This window comes from Ambystoma mexicanum, chromosome 2q (assembly GCF_040938575.1).
Source record: "Ambystoma mexicanum isolate Mex_15411 chromosome 2q, UKY_AmexF1_1, whole genome shotgun sequence".
NCBI classification, from domain to species: domain Eukaryota; kingdom Metazoa; phylum Chordata; class Amphibia; order Caudata; family Ambystomatidae; genus Ambystoma; species Ambystoma mexicanum.
The window spans coordinates 938766820-938785267 of record NC_090924.1 but is presented as its reverse complement, the minus strand read 5'-3'; the positions used below and the strand labels follow the sequence as shown (position 1 = coordinate 938785267).

General features: G+C 41.3%; 1 protein-coding gene across 1 annotated transcript in view; it reads left to right on the top strand.

The window, feature by feature from the left end:
• LOC138569863 (ATP-dependent translocase ABCB1-like) overlaps positions 1–18243 on the top strand; it is a 217194-nt gene extending 198951 nt beyond the window's left edge. Inside the window, exons 23-29 of the mRNA XM_069648247.1 lie at positions 2018–2118; positions 3292–3432; positions 7920–8076; positions 8901–9098; positions 9744–9950; positions 15958–16104; positions 17955–18243. Of these exons, the coding sequence (XP_069504348.1) occupies positions 2018–2118; positions 3292–3432; positions 7920–8076; positions 8901–9098; positions 9744–9950; positions 15958–16104; positions 17955–18152 (1149 nt within the window). The 3' untranslated portion in view covers positions 18153–18243. The remainder of the gene's footprint in view (positions 1–2017; positions 2119–3291; positions 3433–7919; positions 8077–8900; positions 9099–9743; positions 9951–15957; positions 16105–17954) is intronic.
• The last annotated feature ends 205 nt before the right edge of the window (positions 18244–18448 follow it).

The window sequence follows — 18448 nt, the reverse complement described above, 5'->3', positions numbered from 1 at the left end:
AGGAACACCACACGTAGAGAGAGTGATAGGGGAGAGGAAAGACCCCAGTTCCACCTGGGATGGGCAGTCAGGGAGAAAGGAGGTTAGCTACGCCAGGGCCTGATCAGTGATGCCCAGAGTGTCATAGAGACGTGTGATCAGAGTGTTGTGGTTCTCCATATCAAAGGCAGAGGAGAGGTCCAGTAGAATGAGGACAGAGGGAGAGTTAGAATCAAGATTTAGGAACAGATCTTCACTGGTGTTCAGAAGAGAAAAACGTTGCTCCCTTACACAGGTAGGCTAAATGCAGAATATGGCTACCTTACACAATTTGGCTAAATGCAGAATGTAGCTACTCTACACAAAAGGGCCAAATGCAGAACAAGGCTGCCTTACAAAACTAGGCTAAATTCAGGGTAAGGCTACTCTATACAATTGGACCAAGTGCAGAATATGGCTACCGTACACAACCAGGCTAAATGCAGAGCATGGCTACCTGACGCATTTAGCTAGATGCAGGGCATGACTACCTGATGCATTTAGCTAAGTGCAGAGCATGGCTATCTGATGCATTTAGCTAGATGCAAAGCATGGCCACCTGACACACTTAGCTAGATGCAGAGCATCGCTACCTGACACATTTAGCTAGATGCAGAGCATGGCTACCTGACGCATTTAGCTAGATGCAGAGCATGGCTATCGTATACAATTAGGCCAGATGCAGAATATGGCTACCTTTCACATCTGCGGCAGATGCAGAATATGGCTACCTTCCACAATTAGGCCACATGCAGAATATGGCTACCTTACACAACTAGGCTAGATGCATGTAGTTATATGATATCAGGTAATAAGAGTGCAGGGGTTTTATTGAGTACAGTAATGGCTGTACTCGCCACAAACACCACACTTACCTTATCAGGTGCTGTAGGTTGTCTGCGTCAGGCTATCCAGGTGAACACAGGCAAACACAGAGTGGAGCTATTTAGTCGGGAGGTGCCCTTTGCCTCCAATCAGAGATTGTTGAGTGGGATGGGAGATGGGAGGCAGGGGGAAACCAGAAGCAGGCATGGAGAGGAGCGGGGCACAACAACAGAGTGCAGAAAGTGCCAAACTAACAATTAAAAGGAAAAAAAGAAAAACGGGACACTGACCCAAGGGCACTAAGATTGCCACACTCACCCCAAGGTGCGCTGCTGGAAAGGGGCGTGGGGCGAGAGCCGAGGTGCCTAGACACTCGCTAGTCTTCTGGCGGGCGCAAGGCCCAATCAGAGTTTGGCCGGCAGGATGGGAAACAGGAGGCAGGGGAAACAGGAAGCAGGCAATGAGGAAAGTGGGGGAGGCAGGCAGGGAGGGGAGTGGGAGACAATGACAAAGTGAAAAACTAACCAATTTAAAAGAAAAAAACGTGTAGCAGACCCAAGTGCACTAAGATTGCCACACTCACCCCAAGGTGCACTGCTGTAAAGTGACGTTCGTTTAGGGGTAAATACGCATGTAAGGCAAAACCTTTTACGAATGGTTGCTGAGAGATGCCAACAAATAAGACATTCTTGGTGAATTAAGTTAATTTTTTGCCAGCATGTTCTCTGAAATGTTCTGATTTCACAATGCCGTACATAGTACCCTGTCTTACCTACATTTTGCATTGAAATTGATCTATGTGTCATCTATGTGTACACTTTACCAACTATATCTTCAGCAAAGTTCCACAATTCTCTACTTTATACAGTATTTCCTGCTAACTTGCCCTTTCTTAATTTTATTAATCTTGTAAAATGAAATGCAGGATGTGAACTCAACTAGACTGCAGTGTAAACTAGTAAAGAAATATTCCCTACACCAGAAATTCCAAGGCATTGGCTCAACCAGTTGGTCTAATATATTTGAGAACACATCAGCATCCTAGCAAAAGTCGAGTCTGTCTGCACACATTTCTATTTTTTGAATAATTTCTTCCAATCGTGAACTTCGACCTGAAAAACACAAACTAATCGATCCACATAGTTATTCTTACTTTGGGTGTTCTTGTTTTCAGATTTCAACGGAATGTGTTGAAAACATAAGAACAGTGGTTTCTCTAACCAGAGAAGACGCATTTTACAACCGATACGTGACGAGTTTGAGTGGTCCTTACAGGTGAGAAATATTCTTTGTTGCCTGGTCTTTATTGCCGTCATTCACATTTCATTGTTGGGTGCCTAAACAGTCTAGGAAATTAACACGTTTCCATGGGAAAAAATATCTTCATCACCAAGCTTTATTCGGTCAAAGAGATTGAACTCATGCAAAATCCATAAACCTATATATGAAATGCAGCATAATAGAAAATGTACAAATAAAATATTATCAAAACGCATCAGGTATATCATCGCCTAAGTGCAATACATTGCAAAATTGAGTTGATGTCTATCCAGCTCAGAGCGCACTCCTAGCAATAACTTGAAATTTGGAGATGCATGAATACCTTCCTGAGCTTCTATCTCAAAGGTCTGGAATCTTTGACTTTCCAGACGTTTTGTACTACAACTCACATAATGCCCAGCATCGGTGATGAGGAATCAGTCAAGAAGATGTAGAGAGCCAAAGGTTGTAGAACTTTGTTGTACCTGAAACAAAAATATTCTTCAACGCTCAATGTGCCGGTTTTTTAACAAACGCCACACAAAAGTGTGCTTTTATCCAAGTTCAATAATGAGCTTCTAACTACTGTAATGACGGGTTATATCCGTGGTTGAAGGTACTTCATTTACCAATCTCAGAAGGATGAACAGCTAAATTCGCTCTGCCACAGGATTTGAATTTGCAAAGGGCAGACTATACCCTTGTCTGAGACCAACTCTGTACTCTGATAGCTATCCATCCCTGCAAGCAATTTGTGTTGCATCATAGCAGTGCATGGTAGAGGCTGAGTGATGGTTGTTTTATGATGGCTGTGGCTGAGTTCTGGTTGCTTTGCGTTACAACCATATCATCAAATTAACAAAACAGTCTTGCCTGAAGCATCCCTGCCACTCATTTGTGAGTGGCAGTAAATCTCAATTACGAGTGGTGAGTTGGCAGAGTCATCCCCTATTCATTGATTCCAGGGGACAGATTTGTAGTTCGGAGCCTTTACCGCCCACAGTAAATCCTCCAACAACTGGAGATGTCTCCTCCACATTACCCCCAAACTGAATATGGTGGTTCATTAAAGTGGTAATAATTATGTTCCCTCCTCATATTTGCTGCATTGCCAAACTCGTAATGCTATAAAATGTATTCAAAATGTCATGATTTTATGTAATTTTCCTGCCCATTTTTGTCTCCCAGGGATGCCCTCTGCAAAGCTCCGATTTATGGATTAACATATGGAATGGCCCAGTGCATTAACTTCTTTGTGAATGCAGCTGTTTTCAGATTTGGCGCGTGGCTTATAGCGAATTGCCTCACACAATTTGAAAATGTTTTCATGTAAGTAGAAACTTGTAAAACCTGTTGATTAGAACACTAAACTCTGAAATCCATATTTCTTTTCTTGATCTGTTTATTGTTTCAAGTATGAATGTTTTGTCAACGTCATGGGGCAAAAAGTTTATTGAATCTGGGAATGTTCATGCAAATTATGTAATTAGTGTTAAGTTATTTTCAAATGTGCATGGCCAAGGAACCAATTATGGGTTTCACGTTGTGAGGCAAGATTTGATGCAGTAACCCTGTGGGAGACTACACCAGTCTTGTCACTGTTATTAGGTAACCCACCTATTGGTATAGGTCTGCACTACACAAGTTGGTAGGGTGACTGAGCAGCCACACTTATCTCAAGAGGGGTACATGTGAGCTGTAGAGCGGTAGCATCAAAATCCACACATACAAGTATCCAGATACCACTTATACTCAAAATTTTCTAGTAAAATAATTATTTATTTAACAGTCAGTTTTAAGTAAGCCTTCTTTAAAAAGGTCAATGTGCAACAATAAAATACACTTCATAACACGTTCTCAGATTCAAGATAAGCAAGTAGATACTCGTTAGAGATGCGTCATGCACACTTTCCACTCCCTGAGGTGACTTCAATTACTAGGACAGTATTGGCATTTAAATATCACTTTTTGCACTTGGTAATATTCTGCGGTTGTGGAAAGGAAAGGTTAATGGAAGGAAAAAGGTTAACAGGTTCTGGGAGCATGTGAGCACTTTCAAAATCCCCCAATGAAGTCTAGATAAAACCTTTCCCAGCAATACTAGTTAAAAACCAATGTAGCACCTTTGGGGGACAGTAAGAATCAAAGTCAATGGGTCAGAAGGGTCTGCAGGGGGACAGGACAGCCAAAGTCAATTTGGACAATGTCTATGGAGCTGAGGCACTTCTTAGATAGCACAGTTCTTGCACAAACTTAGAGAGTTTGTAGAAAATCAGTGTTGGGCCACAAGCTGTTAGGCTTGTTAAAGTCAGAGCTGAGATCAACTCTTCAGAAAAGCAGCTACTGCATGTCCCAGGTGAGATAATGCAAGCTACAAACAAAAAAGGTAAGTACCCTTAATCAGCACAGTACCTTAGGATCCAGTTGGCTTATGTTCTGGTTCCAGGGATGCAGATCCTGTGTTTCTGGGCCTCAGTCGTGGGGACAAGAGGAAGGATGTCTGGAGGACTCCTGCACTGCAGTTTGATGCTCAGCGGCAGCTACGGGCTCTTTTCAGTTCAGCAACACTTCACGTTTTCAGCTACCCGCAAATAGCACCACTGCGGTTCTTAGACACTGGATGGGCTTCCTTTACTCCTTGAGTCCAGCACTCTGGTGATGTGACTCAAGCGTGGGTCATCCTGCTTTGGGAGGTTCCTCTGGATCTTCCTGGAGCTTTGGTCCGGCGTAAAGACGTTGAACTAGACTATGGATTTCTTGACCCCTGGCACTCGGTTCCAGCAGGAGCAAAGAAGTAAAGCCAGTTGGGGAAGGTCCTCCAGCAAAGTTCGTCTTGGGGTTAGTTGGTCCCACCAACCAAAGGGATGATTTCATCCTTTCCGGGGCTTATCTTGTCAATTATTAAATGGAGCGTCAGCACAGCAGCAGGGCTTCACCTGGCAGTTTAACGGTCCAGGAGGATGCAGCAAGCTTCCCTTCACGATTGCCTCATCAGATGTTTCGTCCAGTCGTCGACTCTGTCCATAGTGCAAGAAGCCTCTCCTTTTATGCAGGTTTCTCCTATTCATGCACAGTCTAGCTGTTACTCACACAGCAGAGTGGCTGTCCTGCATGGACAGCCAATCAGGACTTGCTGCATTCGGGTTTCCCTGGAGACTAAGAACAGGGAGTTTCAGGCACCTACCTCACTTCCTGCCCTGCCAAACACACTGGCGCCAGAGGTGGGTTTCAGAACTGAAGCCTGTCAATGCTAAAATTAACAAAAGGGTTAAATCTAGCTTGGAGCACAGAGTAAACCCCAAGAAAGACCTCACAAACAAGAAATGGTGAAAAAGACGACCAGGGCCATTTTTACACAATGGTCACCCATGGGTGCTATACTGCAGCTGAGGATTCAGCCTGTTCTAGAAATGCACAATGGTAGGAAAATTAAACCACTGCCACCAGCCAGTTAAAGTAGTGAGGGTAACATAACAAATGCTACATGAGAGAGTAGGAAAAGGGGCTACTAAGTAACCCCCCATCACTCCACATAAAATGGGGTGTGCTGGACCCACTTAGGAAAAAGGTAAGTAAAGTCAATTTCACTTTACTGTTCTTGGGTACTGTAGTTAAGGTATTTAAACCTTATGAGAAACCCAAAGGACTTCTATGTGACACTTTACTGAAGGTGCTCTGTGTCACAATACAAAAGGTAGATGCCTATGGAATTTGTCAGACTCCAGAAACAAAGAAAACACAAAGTCCAAATCAGATCAAAAATACATGAGAGAGTGAGAAAAAGGCCTCACTCACTCTAGGGTAGAAATTAAAAGTCCTAAAGTTCAGCAAAAGAGCTGGGATCTCTAAGGTTGAAGGGAATTAGCACATAAATTAGAATTCTCCCTAACAGACGTTGGGTCCAAAAAGTTTCAGTCTTCTTAACATGACAAGACACATGTTAATTTATCATACGATGGATGTCAATAGGTGAGTGTTGCTAACAAGTCAGGTTGTTGCTGACTTGTGATGCTAGTAGTTGTTGCTTGGTCTGAAATTTCGATTAGACTTCTCTATTATGCAGGAAGGTCTGAAATGGTATTTTGATGTTTCTTTTTTCAAAATGCAACAATACCTAGTTAATCGTTTTATGGATTGTAACATTGAATGGCGAATTCATCCTCCTTTCATGTTTGTGTGTTGTCCTAACAGCTGGTCTAAATATTAAGCAGCAACATTAAGACACAAAATATGATCTTTACAAAATCCTCCTTTTTATGAGAGAAGTGGACATACTTTGCACCCAATACCTAAAATAATGATATGGTTTGGGGCTGTTCATTCTCACAGAGCAAGAAATAACTTCAATTTCAGGCTTTTGAACAGGTATATATAAAAAAAAGTGCTAAGGAAGAAGAGTGCAAGGGACTGACAGCAGATCCGAGAGGGAAAGGAGGACGTTTGCTTGGGATTTCATGGTCGGTTATGTTTGCTGGTAAAGCAGTGTACCAACCACATCCTGAAGCATTGCTAGGATTCACCATCAGGAGTACACCCCAAGAGAAGTTGTTGAGGATTCAAAGGATGTTTGGGTGTTGCAGCAAAGGGAATCTAAGTCAGACAGTGACAGAGGGTCCATGCACTGACGCAGGTCCCAGGGAAGCACCTGAGCGGCATCCTCCTTTTCCACAGCGGGTCATTTTCCTAATGGTTAAATCCACAGGTGGAGCCCAAAGCAAAAATAACATTGAGTAGCTGCATTACTGCAGGAACATATCTTGATTATCTTGAGTGCATAGAGCTTCATATAGGACAGACTCCTCTGGTTCTAGCCTCCCACGATAGCTAAGGAATCCTCTTCAGAACAAGCAAACCTGATACTAGGAGGCTTAAGTGGCTACTCCAAAGGGTCCCTGGTGGATTTGTCTAGTCGATGGCTGTTTTTGCATTGGGGAATATTAGGGACACCGGGAACAGGAAGAATTTGTTAGATTGTACGCCAGAACGTCTGCACCAACAGGTATTATCAGAAGCTGACTGTGGCATACACTGAACTATAGTCGGAAGACCTCAACATGCAAAATCAGGTTGGTAATGAGACATTTACCAAAGCTGGTGGTACAATATGGGGGGGGGGGTTGTTAAGTGGCACAATGGTTGTTGCGGTCCTAATGGCCATCTTTAATAGACCAGTGTCACCCAGGCACTTTATACCCCACCCAAATACACACATTCACATTGCTAAAGCCAAATTATTGCCCCTTCTTTGTATTAGAACACAACGCCTACTGCAAATGAGTTGTCTCTTGGCTTAATATATCAATGCTATTCATTTTGTTTTACAGACAAACATGTAAAATGCAAGTTATTTTTTCACTATTAAAGTAATGACTGTTAGTGAATGTCTCGAAAAAGGCACCTTAAGTTATCTTTGCCGGTTATTAATTCACACATTTTGATTTCTAAGATCATAAATAGGTTATTTCACAATTAAATTGGACATAGTTGTATTGCAATTAAATAAGTAATGAACATTCAATCATTTCATTATCCTAGAAGTAAATGAGTGGGAATATGCATTAATTTTAACTCAGTGGTGGGTGAGCGCTGCACGACTATATGGGAGCAATTCATTCTAGATTGTAAACTTAAAACATTTTAAATGGATCAGAAAGAAAATATATATTTTCACCAAGAATCCATAATCTGGTGTAGAAAGTCACTCAATTTTCTAAAAGCAATTATAACCCATAAATATCAGAATCGTTTCTCTTGCATAGCTTTCATACCAATGAAAGCTACTTTAACATTCTACCTAATGTTCTATTTTCCTACAGTGTATTTTCTGCAATCGTTTTTGCTGCAATGAGCGTGGGCCAGTCCACTTCGCTTGCACCAGATTTTGGCAAGGCAAAGGTTTCTGCTCAAAGGATTTTTCAACTTCTGGAGAGAAAACCACAGATTGATAGCTATAGCGAGGAAGGAGCACGTGTGGTGAGTAATGATTACATCGCTTTTGTACAGCTTAAATTTATCGTCGAAGATTTGTTGGCTGATACTTGGATCACTCACATTTTGGATATTTCTGTTTAATCAAAATCACAAACACTATATTGTTTCTCATGATCATACACAGATTTAGATATATGCAATATGTTTGCTTTGGTAAAATGTAAAATCATTTTAGAAAAACAAATAAGTTATCATTTTAAAGTAGGATTAGTGCATTTGAGGAATAATCTGTAGAATATTAAATTGTAGCTTTTTCTGTGACTCTGCCCTTTAAACCTTTTGTGGTTTATTAAAATAAGTATCATCAAAGTGGTTACTAGTAGTAGTTTTCAACGCTAATTGTTAATTAACTTGATTGTTAATTAACTTGAAGTGGTATTCTGTATCCAGTGATCGGTGCTCATGTCTTTCCCATTGATTTGGAAATAATATGTGTTGTTTTCTAAGTGATTCTTACTGCATGTCAAATGCATACGGAAGACCTACTTATATGTCATTTTCTTAAAATATGTACAGCATTTAGGAGTAGCGCAGCTCGTAGCATGCATGTATTTGACTTTTATGTTGAGCTGCATTGAACTGTCACTTCAAATGCCTTTTCACCAATAAACTGCCAAAGTAAGAGGTTCAACCATAAGTCTCTCACTGTGCTTGGAAATTCTACACAAAGAAGATGTAATTAGATGTGATATTTGAAGAGGAGCTTATCGAATTGTGATCTCTGAAATGTATTGTAACACATCTCCCATTCACCTGTGAAGTGGAAGGGTAAATATGCAACTAACACCCACATTTTCTGCTTTTAGGATAGCTTTGAGGGGAACATTGAATTTAAAGAAACCAAATTTGTGTACCCAACAAGACCAAATGTCCAGGTTCTGCAGGGTCTCAATATACGCGTTGCTAAAGGACAAACCCTGGCACTGGTCGGGAGCAGTGGGTGTGGAAAGAGCACCACAATTCAGTTATTGGAGCGGTTCTATGATCCTGTTGATGGTCACGTGGTAAGACTTGAAAGTTAAATGTTTATGTATTTCATAATGGGACATTTCCTTGAAATGAATACTGATCTTAGTTTCGTGATCTTAGTTCTATGATAACAATTTCGTCAAATTTTTTGTAAGACAAATGGGCTGAAATATTTAACTTTTATTTATACTTAAAATGTATGTGGCATCTTAGATTATCTTAAACTGTTAAGCATTTAATACATTACTGAAGTAGTTCCTATGGGTTAATTATTAAAATGTGCATGTCCATGAAATTAAGGTAAAGTATATTTATATATGCTTCTAAGCCCCTCCCCTTTGGTTATAGAATCTTCCATGCATACATGGCCTTGGCCACGCATCCACCCCCACCCAACACCTCTAAGCAAAATGGAAGTGGGCACTGCAGTCAGAGTAACATGTTATCCATGAAAGAACGTTACCGTATCAATTACCTGGATGTATACTTGTTCAATCCCTGTTCTAGCAAAATTCATTCATAAAGCTGTCAAACAGCGAATAACGGTTTGCAATATCTTTGTAATTTTCTAATGGCTAAGTACTTTCAAAATAAACTGGGCCTAGAAATCCCATCTCCATTAAATGAATGTTGGGCACAGCTTTCCTTTCTATTAAATTAACAGTTCTCTCTTATTCCAGTTTGCAGATGGGATGGACACCAAATCAATGAATCTGATGTGGTTCAGAAACCAGTTGGGAATTGTGTCTCAAGAACCCATGCTCTTTGATTGCAGTATTGCTGAAAATATTCAGTATGGTGACAACAGTAGAGAGGTCACTCAAGAAGAGATCGAAGAAGCTGCAAAAGCAGCAAATATTCATACTTTTATAAATGGTCTTCCAGAGGTACATTTACTTCTTATTAATGAAATACTGTTTCTAATCTGTATTGTACATTTACTGTGTGATTCATATAAAGCTAGAGAAAGAACCGCTTGCAATGACTTTTGTTATTCTATTATGTGCCTCAGGACAGTGCTGGTCAGTGCATAATATGCATTGGGGCGGGGTCTCTCTCATGAAGCATAGACCATCACAGATACTCTTGTGCACTGTTCGCCAAGTAACTGAGAATTCAATTACATAGGATATGCAGCGACAGATATGCTGTTAGCCCTCATGTGGGTCGCTGCCCCACATAGTCCTGAATGGCCTGTAACTATTGGCACTTTGTGATGCTGGAAGGGCTGGGGAGCAATGGTCCATTGGAAGCCATTGGGGCCTCTAATTAGATGCTCTCATAGTTTTCCATGGGTCCCATGAAGAACAGACTCTGGGAAGCAAGTTGTTCATCATTGATATTTCCTCCATGGCCTGGGCAACAAGAATATGTGTTTTACAACTGCATTCATTTAATATATTTGGCACTATGTACATGACAAAATATTACAAGGAAGTTCTGGAATTGTTTTGGGCACAGTTGTTGCAAAAAAAGTATTGTAATGTCAATACTGGCATATATTGGGAATATCTGTGCTGGTATTTTTGGAGCACTGGTGGCATGACATGTCTCACATAGCAATGCTGACCTATACTGGAATCAGGCAACATGAGTATTTTTTAACTGTGGCAATACTGGCATATACAGGGTGCATGCAACCTGCTATATATTTTTCAGGTGGCAGTACTAGAATATATTGACAACAGTTAGAATTAAAATATAGTTTTACAGTGCCATGCCGGGATGTATTCGGCAGAGCTAGCATGAAATGTGTATTTACTGTGGCATGATGGCAAATATTATGCACAAGTAGAATGTTTACAGTTGGAATACTGGTATATGTTGGGCACTTGTAGCATGAAGACATTTTCTAAAGGGCAATGCCGTAGTTTACTCTTGGGGCAGCCCTCAAGGTCTTTCTTTGGACACAGTCAACAAGAACATGTTTCAAAATGCTCCTGTGTACTGTTGGTGACTTGTCATCTATTGGGGTTATTCATGTGTTCCCCCTACAGAACTGGTTGTAAATTAATATGGCATTTTGCGGCCACATTTTGGGAAACCTGTGCTGCAATTTCGACCCGTTATTTGAAATGCAACCCACACGGTCAAGCTTGTTCATTCCCATTTAGGTAAAATATTTATATCCCAACCACTGGAAATCTTCAGCCTCAAATACATTGAGGAGACATCAACATTTAATGAGCATTTGGAGATTGCTCCTGTACAAATAACCGTACACGTTTGCATTGCAGCAGTGTACATTTGATGTATTACAGGCCATTTGCAATAGATCTATATTCTTCTATATCATCCATGCCCCACCCCTGAAAGAATTACCCACTGTCAGTCAGGTTTCTCTAGTTATTTAATGCAAGTATTGTGGGCATTTAATAATAGGATCTCTCATTAATTGATCAGTACCGATAAACAGTATCCAATTTCGAACAATGTTTGCAATTGTGTCATTAAGGAAATCGATCAAAAAGACAAAAAACATTGTGCTTTTTACCAATCTAGGAAAACCCATTCAGATAAAAATGTACATTATGGAAGTCCAATTTAATAACAAGGAAGGCATCTTGTTTCAGCTGCACAGAGAATAAAATTAAGAATTCTGTGTGACCAATTAAACCCCATTGCTTAGTGGAATGCATCTTAGTTCCCTAATATTTTCCTCTAAGTTTGGAATCTTTCAGTTTTGCTCTATTATTATTTTGTGCTGTTTGGGGGTTAGGCAATGCCAAGAACAAAGTGTTTTTGTATCTGCACTAGCAATACATGCTTGGTCACACGTTGAGTAGAGGATTTGCCCTTCTGCAGTACTGGGCAAAGCTTAATCCTGGTATTACATCTATGGAAATCATGTACAATGTTTGGATTTAGATGAAGCCTGGAATATAATGATGCCACTTAAGCATTACTACAGGAGACATTCAGTGGTGGAGGGTGCTTGCACCTGGCTGAGAAATTAATAGAAACCAAAAAAGTGATGAGTGGAAGGTTTTGAATTAATCTGAAACACTGGCATTGCTCAACCTTTCACACCACCATTTTTTAGCCCGTATGCGCCATTGCAACAGCGGTCCAGCCCTATGAAAATCAATTGGGTATGGCCACCAATGGGAGCAGCCCTGCCCGAACTGCTAGGTCAGGTCCCCTCTGCACAGAAACACAAGCAATCCCAGACATGTCTTGGCCTTGTTGGGCCTCCTCAGTGAGGTGCGGCTTGGTTCCCTAAGGTGCCACGAGCATGGGGCTCATGTCTGGGCATACCCTCTCTCACATAGGGAGACAAACTAAAACCAAAAAAGTGATTGGTGGAAGGTTTTGAATTAATCTGAACCACTTTTGTCTTGCTATAGTCACCCCAAGTGGAATGGGTATGCCCAGACCTGTCTTGTGCCAGCTGGGCCTAGAGACCCAAGCTGCTACTCCTCCTCACTGAGGCCCAACAAGGCTGAAACATGTTTGTGGCTGCTTGTGGTCTCGTGCAGAAGGGATGTGACCAAGAAGTTTGGGCTGGACGGCCCCTTTGTGGTGGGACCAAGCCTGATTTTCAAATGGTCTTTCCCCTTTTGTAATGGCTTGGCAGGCGAAGAACAATGGTCTTGAGGGTTGTCCAGAGCAATGTCAGAGGTTAAGATTAATTCTAAACCGTCCAGCTATCACCTCTTGTATTGCTATGGGAAATAAATAGTACACATTGCATGATAGCAGTGGTGAGGTTGAACTGAGACTTGGATAACAAGAGGGTAAGACCTCTTAGATATGATTTCTATAGACTGCCAGTGCTTTGAGCATATTTACCCAGTGTAATGATTTTAGTATAGCTGCAGGTATTGACTAGGTAATTTGCTATTGTAGTTTTTAAATCTTGATATTACGGTGAGTGAACACCCTCCTAATTAAATACATTCTATTTTATCACCTTTATAGAGTGACTATTGAATTCTTAGTCACTTTCCTAATCTTGATAAGATGTGTATAGGCACGTTACAAATGCCATAAGTGGGTCAAGGCGCAATGAGGCAAGGAAGGGGGAACTGAGGGAGGACAGAGACAGCGATCGTACGAGGCCAAGTGACGTTGAGATTGTGCAAGTGCAGGGCAGGAGCAGGGGAAAAGTGCCTGGGGAAAGAGGAGGGGCAGTGCTATACATGGGATCAAAACAATAACAAGAATTGCGGCCAGCAGGTGGCAAGTGCAAGGGTAAGTGCAGACAAAAGGTGTCCAAAAGTGCAAGTAGTGGGACTATAGGTGTACAGATACAGACCCAAGTGAAAGGGTTGGTGGGAGGCAGTGCAGGTGTACAACTGAGTGGGTAGGGACCTGGGCCCGAAATCGAAGGGTAGCCAGGTGGCCAGTGCAGCATCATACAGGAAATCAGCAGGGTAGAGGAAGAGAGAAGGCAGAAGCAAAGAGGAAGGTCTTGATGTGCTTTTGGAACCAGAGATGTTTCTCCTCAAGTTTCCGAGAGGCAGGGAGGCTTTTCCAGAGGGAGGCTCCAACCAAAGAAAGAGATCTACCCCCAACTAGTTGTTTGGATAAGCGACTGACACTGAGAGAGTTGGAGGTGGAGGAGCACAGAGCTTGATTAGGAAGGTATTTACGAAGAGAGTTGGAGGTATTTAGGACGCAGGCCCCAGAAGGCCGTGTGGCCAATGCAGAGGGTCTTGAACTTAATCCTTGCAGCCACTCGGAGCCAATGCAGAGATTTCAGTGCTGAAGAGATACGATCCCTGGGCTTGAGGCCAACGACAAGTCTTGCAGTCCTGTTCTGGATGAATTGCAGAGTGCGGAGAGTAGAAGCATGCAGATTTAGAAAGAGGCTGTTGCAGTAGTCCAGCCTAGAGAGAACCAGAGCCCTGGAGATAGTGAGCATCTGGTGGAAGGAGAGAAAAGCAAAAATACCTCTGAGGAGGTGCAGTTGGTAGTTTGACTTCTTAGAGACGTCAGACATGTGAGGAGAAAAGGAGTGTGGAGTCAAAAAAGACCCAGAGGTTCTTAGCCTCACAGATGGGAGCAGGAAGAGGGCCAAGGGGGCCAGCCAGAGAGTAACAGGAATGGAGGGTGCAGGTGTACCGATGAGGAGAATCTCTGTCTTACTGGCATTAAGACATAGATTGTTGGCAACACACCACTCCTGAATAGCAGATAGAGATGAGAGAAGGAGAAGAGGTGGCAGAGGGGAGCCTGAAAACGAGTTGAGTGTCATCCGCATAGCACTGAAAGTTGGAGCAGAGAGCAGCAATGCGGTGGGCGAGAGGTGCCAGGTATTGGTTGAACAGCCAGGGAGAGAGGTTAGAGCTTGCTCAATAGAAGTGTTCCCTCTGCTTCTCAGATAAACTATAGCAACCGGTCTCTGTGTATTGTCTGCCCAATGAGTAGGTCTTGCAAAATAATGATTCATCCTGACCATCATTTCAGAAGCTTTCTCTGTGCAAAGCTGGCCTCTGAACAGAATGATCCTAGCTGGGCAGGGTTTCAGTAAGGATCAGCCTCGGGCAGGTAGAGGAACAGAGAAATCCTGCATGAGCAAGATGACAGAAAAGAAGTGACGTTGTTTTTGATTTTGATGGTGTTCTTCTAGGAAACGTGAGTTTTCAAAATTATTTCTGATTTTATGCCTTGGCTAACCCACCAGCATGTTTATCCAGAATAACAGACCACTGTTTACCTTGGTGATGCATTTTGTTTTTAAATGTTTCTTTTCACAAAGTATTCTTCAACATTAATTTATCAGAAAAACAAAAGTATACTTGTCAACTATCAACAAGAAGTGGCACCATGATGAGATTTGCTATTTGAAAAACCGATTAACCTGTAAAGTTTTGAAGAAATACTTATAGGGTGAAACACATGTAGGGCCTGATTTTACAAAGCATTTTTCAATGGGTTTGTGCCATTGTAAAATGCTTTTGTAAACCAGGCCTGTAGATTTTTTTCTAATAAATGTATGCAGAAAAATACATGTACTGTGAACAAACTCTTTAAAAACCAGAATGCAGCGTTAGCGTTAAACTTCGGTCATATGTCACTGTGGCTGAATGGATGCACAAGGTACACAAGGCATGAAAGGTTTACTGAAACAAGTGAATAACAACTGCACTTCATACCACAAGTATTTCCCTTGAGTCTGTAGCTGATGCATTCCAATGTAATTTGTTTTATGCCTCCAGTGTTTCTGTGGCAATGTTGCTCCGTAGTGACTGATAGCATAATTGGGCAGATGGATGAAACTTATTATGGTATGATTCCAATTAGTTTATTAAATACTCCTTGGTGTGTTCATATGGACAGCTTTCTGCAGACAAGTGTTTCACTCATGGCAAACTTTTTCAAACCAATCTATTAAATCAGTAGTTTTCTTCATGAGGTGTACAATTAATGATCATTCATTCTACCTTCATTCTATATCTGTGTGAATCCTAGTTGGTAGCTGGGCTTTGACTCTCCCTGTTGGTATTGGGCACTCCCTATTACCCACAATAAATTGAATTGACTTAACCTCTTGCGAGGAGTGAAGCACAGGTCTGCAGGAAAGTTTCATATATGCACCTAGCCAGAATTAAGTAAAACTGACTGGAATAATAGCATGAAACTTTACCTTATGATGCTGTCAGTCAATGCAGGGCTAAATAGCCACTGAATCACTGTAAAAGGGATAACGGATGATCTTTGACTAGATGTCTTGCTTTGTAACCAACTACCTAGAGGTGCCAAGCCCAGCTTTCTAAGACATGTGTCTATATTTTTGGTACAGATCTCGAAACGTGTGCTTTATTATGGACTCCTGAAGAAATGGGATACTTTAAACTACTTTCCCTAAAATCACACTAGTTTCCCCTAATTGTCGCTTGGCTGTATTTTTCTGTGAGCATTGAATTTCTGCCTCCATTTAATTTTCAGAAATACAACACGCGAGTTGGGGATAAAGGCGCTCAGCTCTCCGGAGGTCAGAAGCAAAGAATCGCCATTGCGAGAGCGCTCATTCGGAAGCCCAAAGTGCTACTTCTCGACGAAGCTACCTCTGCTCTCGACACAGAAAGCGAAAAGGTTTGTGATATAAAGCTCTAAGGTGGGCCCCACAAAAGAGTGCTATGCACTTTTCTTGTAGTGTAAGATGCATTTTGTAGTCTCTTTCTGCCTTTAGTGATGAATGTATAACTTAGAAGTAGCAGTTACCCAGAGAAATGTGTTTATCCCGATTCATATTTTTTCTATATACGGTTCCTCGTTGAAAAAAGATTGAAAAACGTGTGTACTTTCAACGATGTCTGACAAACGCTTATCTCTGCTTCTTACCCCATTCAAGCCCATAATCTCAAGGTGTAGAGACAGATGTACCATTCGAACTAATAAGGTCCTAGCAAGGCGGTAAAACACAATGAACATCTAACCGCTATGTTAGACACGAGCTCAACAACCTGGTATATAATGATGTCAATCTACACATTTTTTGGCCCATTTCTACCTGTTGAATTAATCTCATTTATTAGCAAGTTCCATAGTTTCCTCAGTTAATACTAGCTTCTGAAATCCCAGCATTGATTTTCTCACTGAGGATTCAGAAGTCATGACAAACAGCTGGAGCTGCAATAGACAACACGCCTCAATTGTATACATTTATTTGAAAAAAGTCACCTGATCCTGCATACGCAAAATGTGTATTGCCTTTTCTGAATGGGTCCTGAAATATGCGTAATGCTCACAGACGGTGCCATAGATACTGGGCTTGCACATATGTTTGCATGGGGGCAGGCACAGATGCGTATGATTTCGGCGTCTTTTCAGGGCCACATACAGCAGTGCTCATACATGCATGTGAATTGAGTATGCATGGGGTGCGAGGACAGAAATGCCCCCAATGACTCTGCTGCTTGCTCAGTCTGTGTAAAGACTCGTTTTGAATAGTGCACGTGTGGGATATCTATGTGAATCCCAGAACAGCACTCTGGAGTTAGTGACTTGGCCTTCTTATCAAAGATGCAAAAGCATGTTGAATTACTTAATTCTATAGCTTAACAGCGGTGTCGCTGGCTTCAGTCCAGGCGGCAGATAGTTGAACTACATTGGTCGATAATACAATTAGCATACGTCCCATAACTTTATTTAGTAAGGATAAGCTGCACGTATTTCCTTATGAGTACCTCCTACGGTATGCTATGAGGATATTTGAAGTCGCCCATGAGGCCGAAAGGTAAACGTTCTTTTACAAGGTTGCGGGAACAACGAGATGGTGTGCAATAATAATGAGCTTTTGGTATTAGGCGTTTTAATCCTTGATAATGTATGGTCCACCATTATATGATCCTTGTAATACTTGGTCTAGTGCTCGCGCTGGTTCAAGAGAGATTCCAGTTAATTTAATGTGAATGTATAACCTGCGTGATTAAACAGTTAAAAGCCAGCTGTGTGCTTTAGAACAAGTGATAACATGCAGATGGATGCTGGCTCTCAAGTACTTTATTCGAGCTGTGCACCAAACGTGGCTACTGTCATAATGGTCTCCTTATCACCTAATGAATGAATGAATGAATGAATGAATGAATGACTAAGAAAATTAGTTCTAGGACTCTAAATATCTAATCATGGTTTTAAGAGTGTTTACACCGGCCACAGTCCTTGTGACGTCACATCTGAACTATAACAAAAGTAGGTTCTTACTTCAGGACCAGACTATAAAAACTAAATGACCTACTCGCTTGTACGCAGAGATTAAAGGCTTATTTGCATTATATTTATAAAACATTCGGGGTGTAAAGAAAAATGTGATGCTTTTTCATTTGGTGTACACATCTATTCTTCGTGTAGGAAAAGCAGTACACTATCATCGGGTACTTTTAGTATGTTTTGTTTGGTTTTAACTATGCAGTGAAATGATGTCATTTGTTTGGTGTTTGCAGGTAGTGCAGAAAGCCTTGGACAATGCCAGACTGGGACGAACTTGCATTGTGATCGCTCACCGTTTGACGACGGTACAGAATGCTGATATCATAGCCGTCATTCAGAATGGAAAAGTGATGGAGCAGGGCGTTCACAGCGAGTTATTAGCAAAACAAGGCATATATTATTCTCTTGTAAATGCACAGGTTTCTCACTAGTGACGACATGTACTATACTTGTATATATGTATAATATTGCTAACTATGAAGAAGTATGTACATATTTTTTTAAATAAAGATTTGAATGTTCTGTGTGACTTAATTTGCTTACTAAACTAGCATTTACAATGTTTAAAGGCCTGTCTGAAAAGGAGCATGACAAATTATAAGAATTTGTGGGAGAGGATTAAAAGGCAAGAGGACCTTTTAACTTTAGTTGGCTTTTATCAGGGAGTCTACAACTATTTCTCTACTGAAACCCACTTCTGATTAATAATGAGCTACTATATAAATTA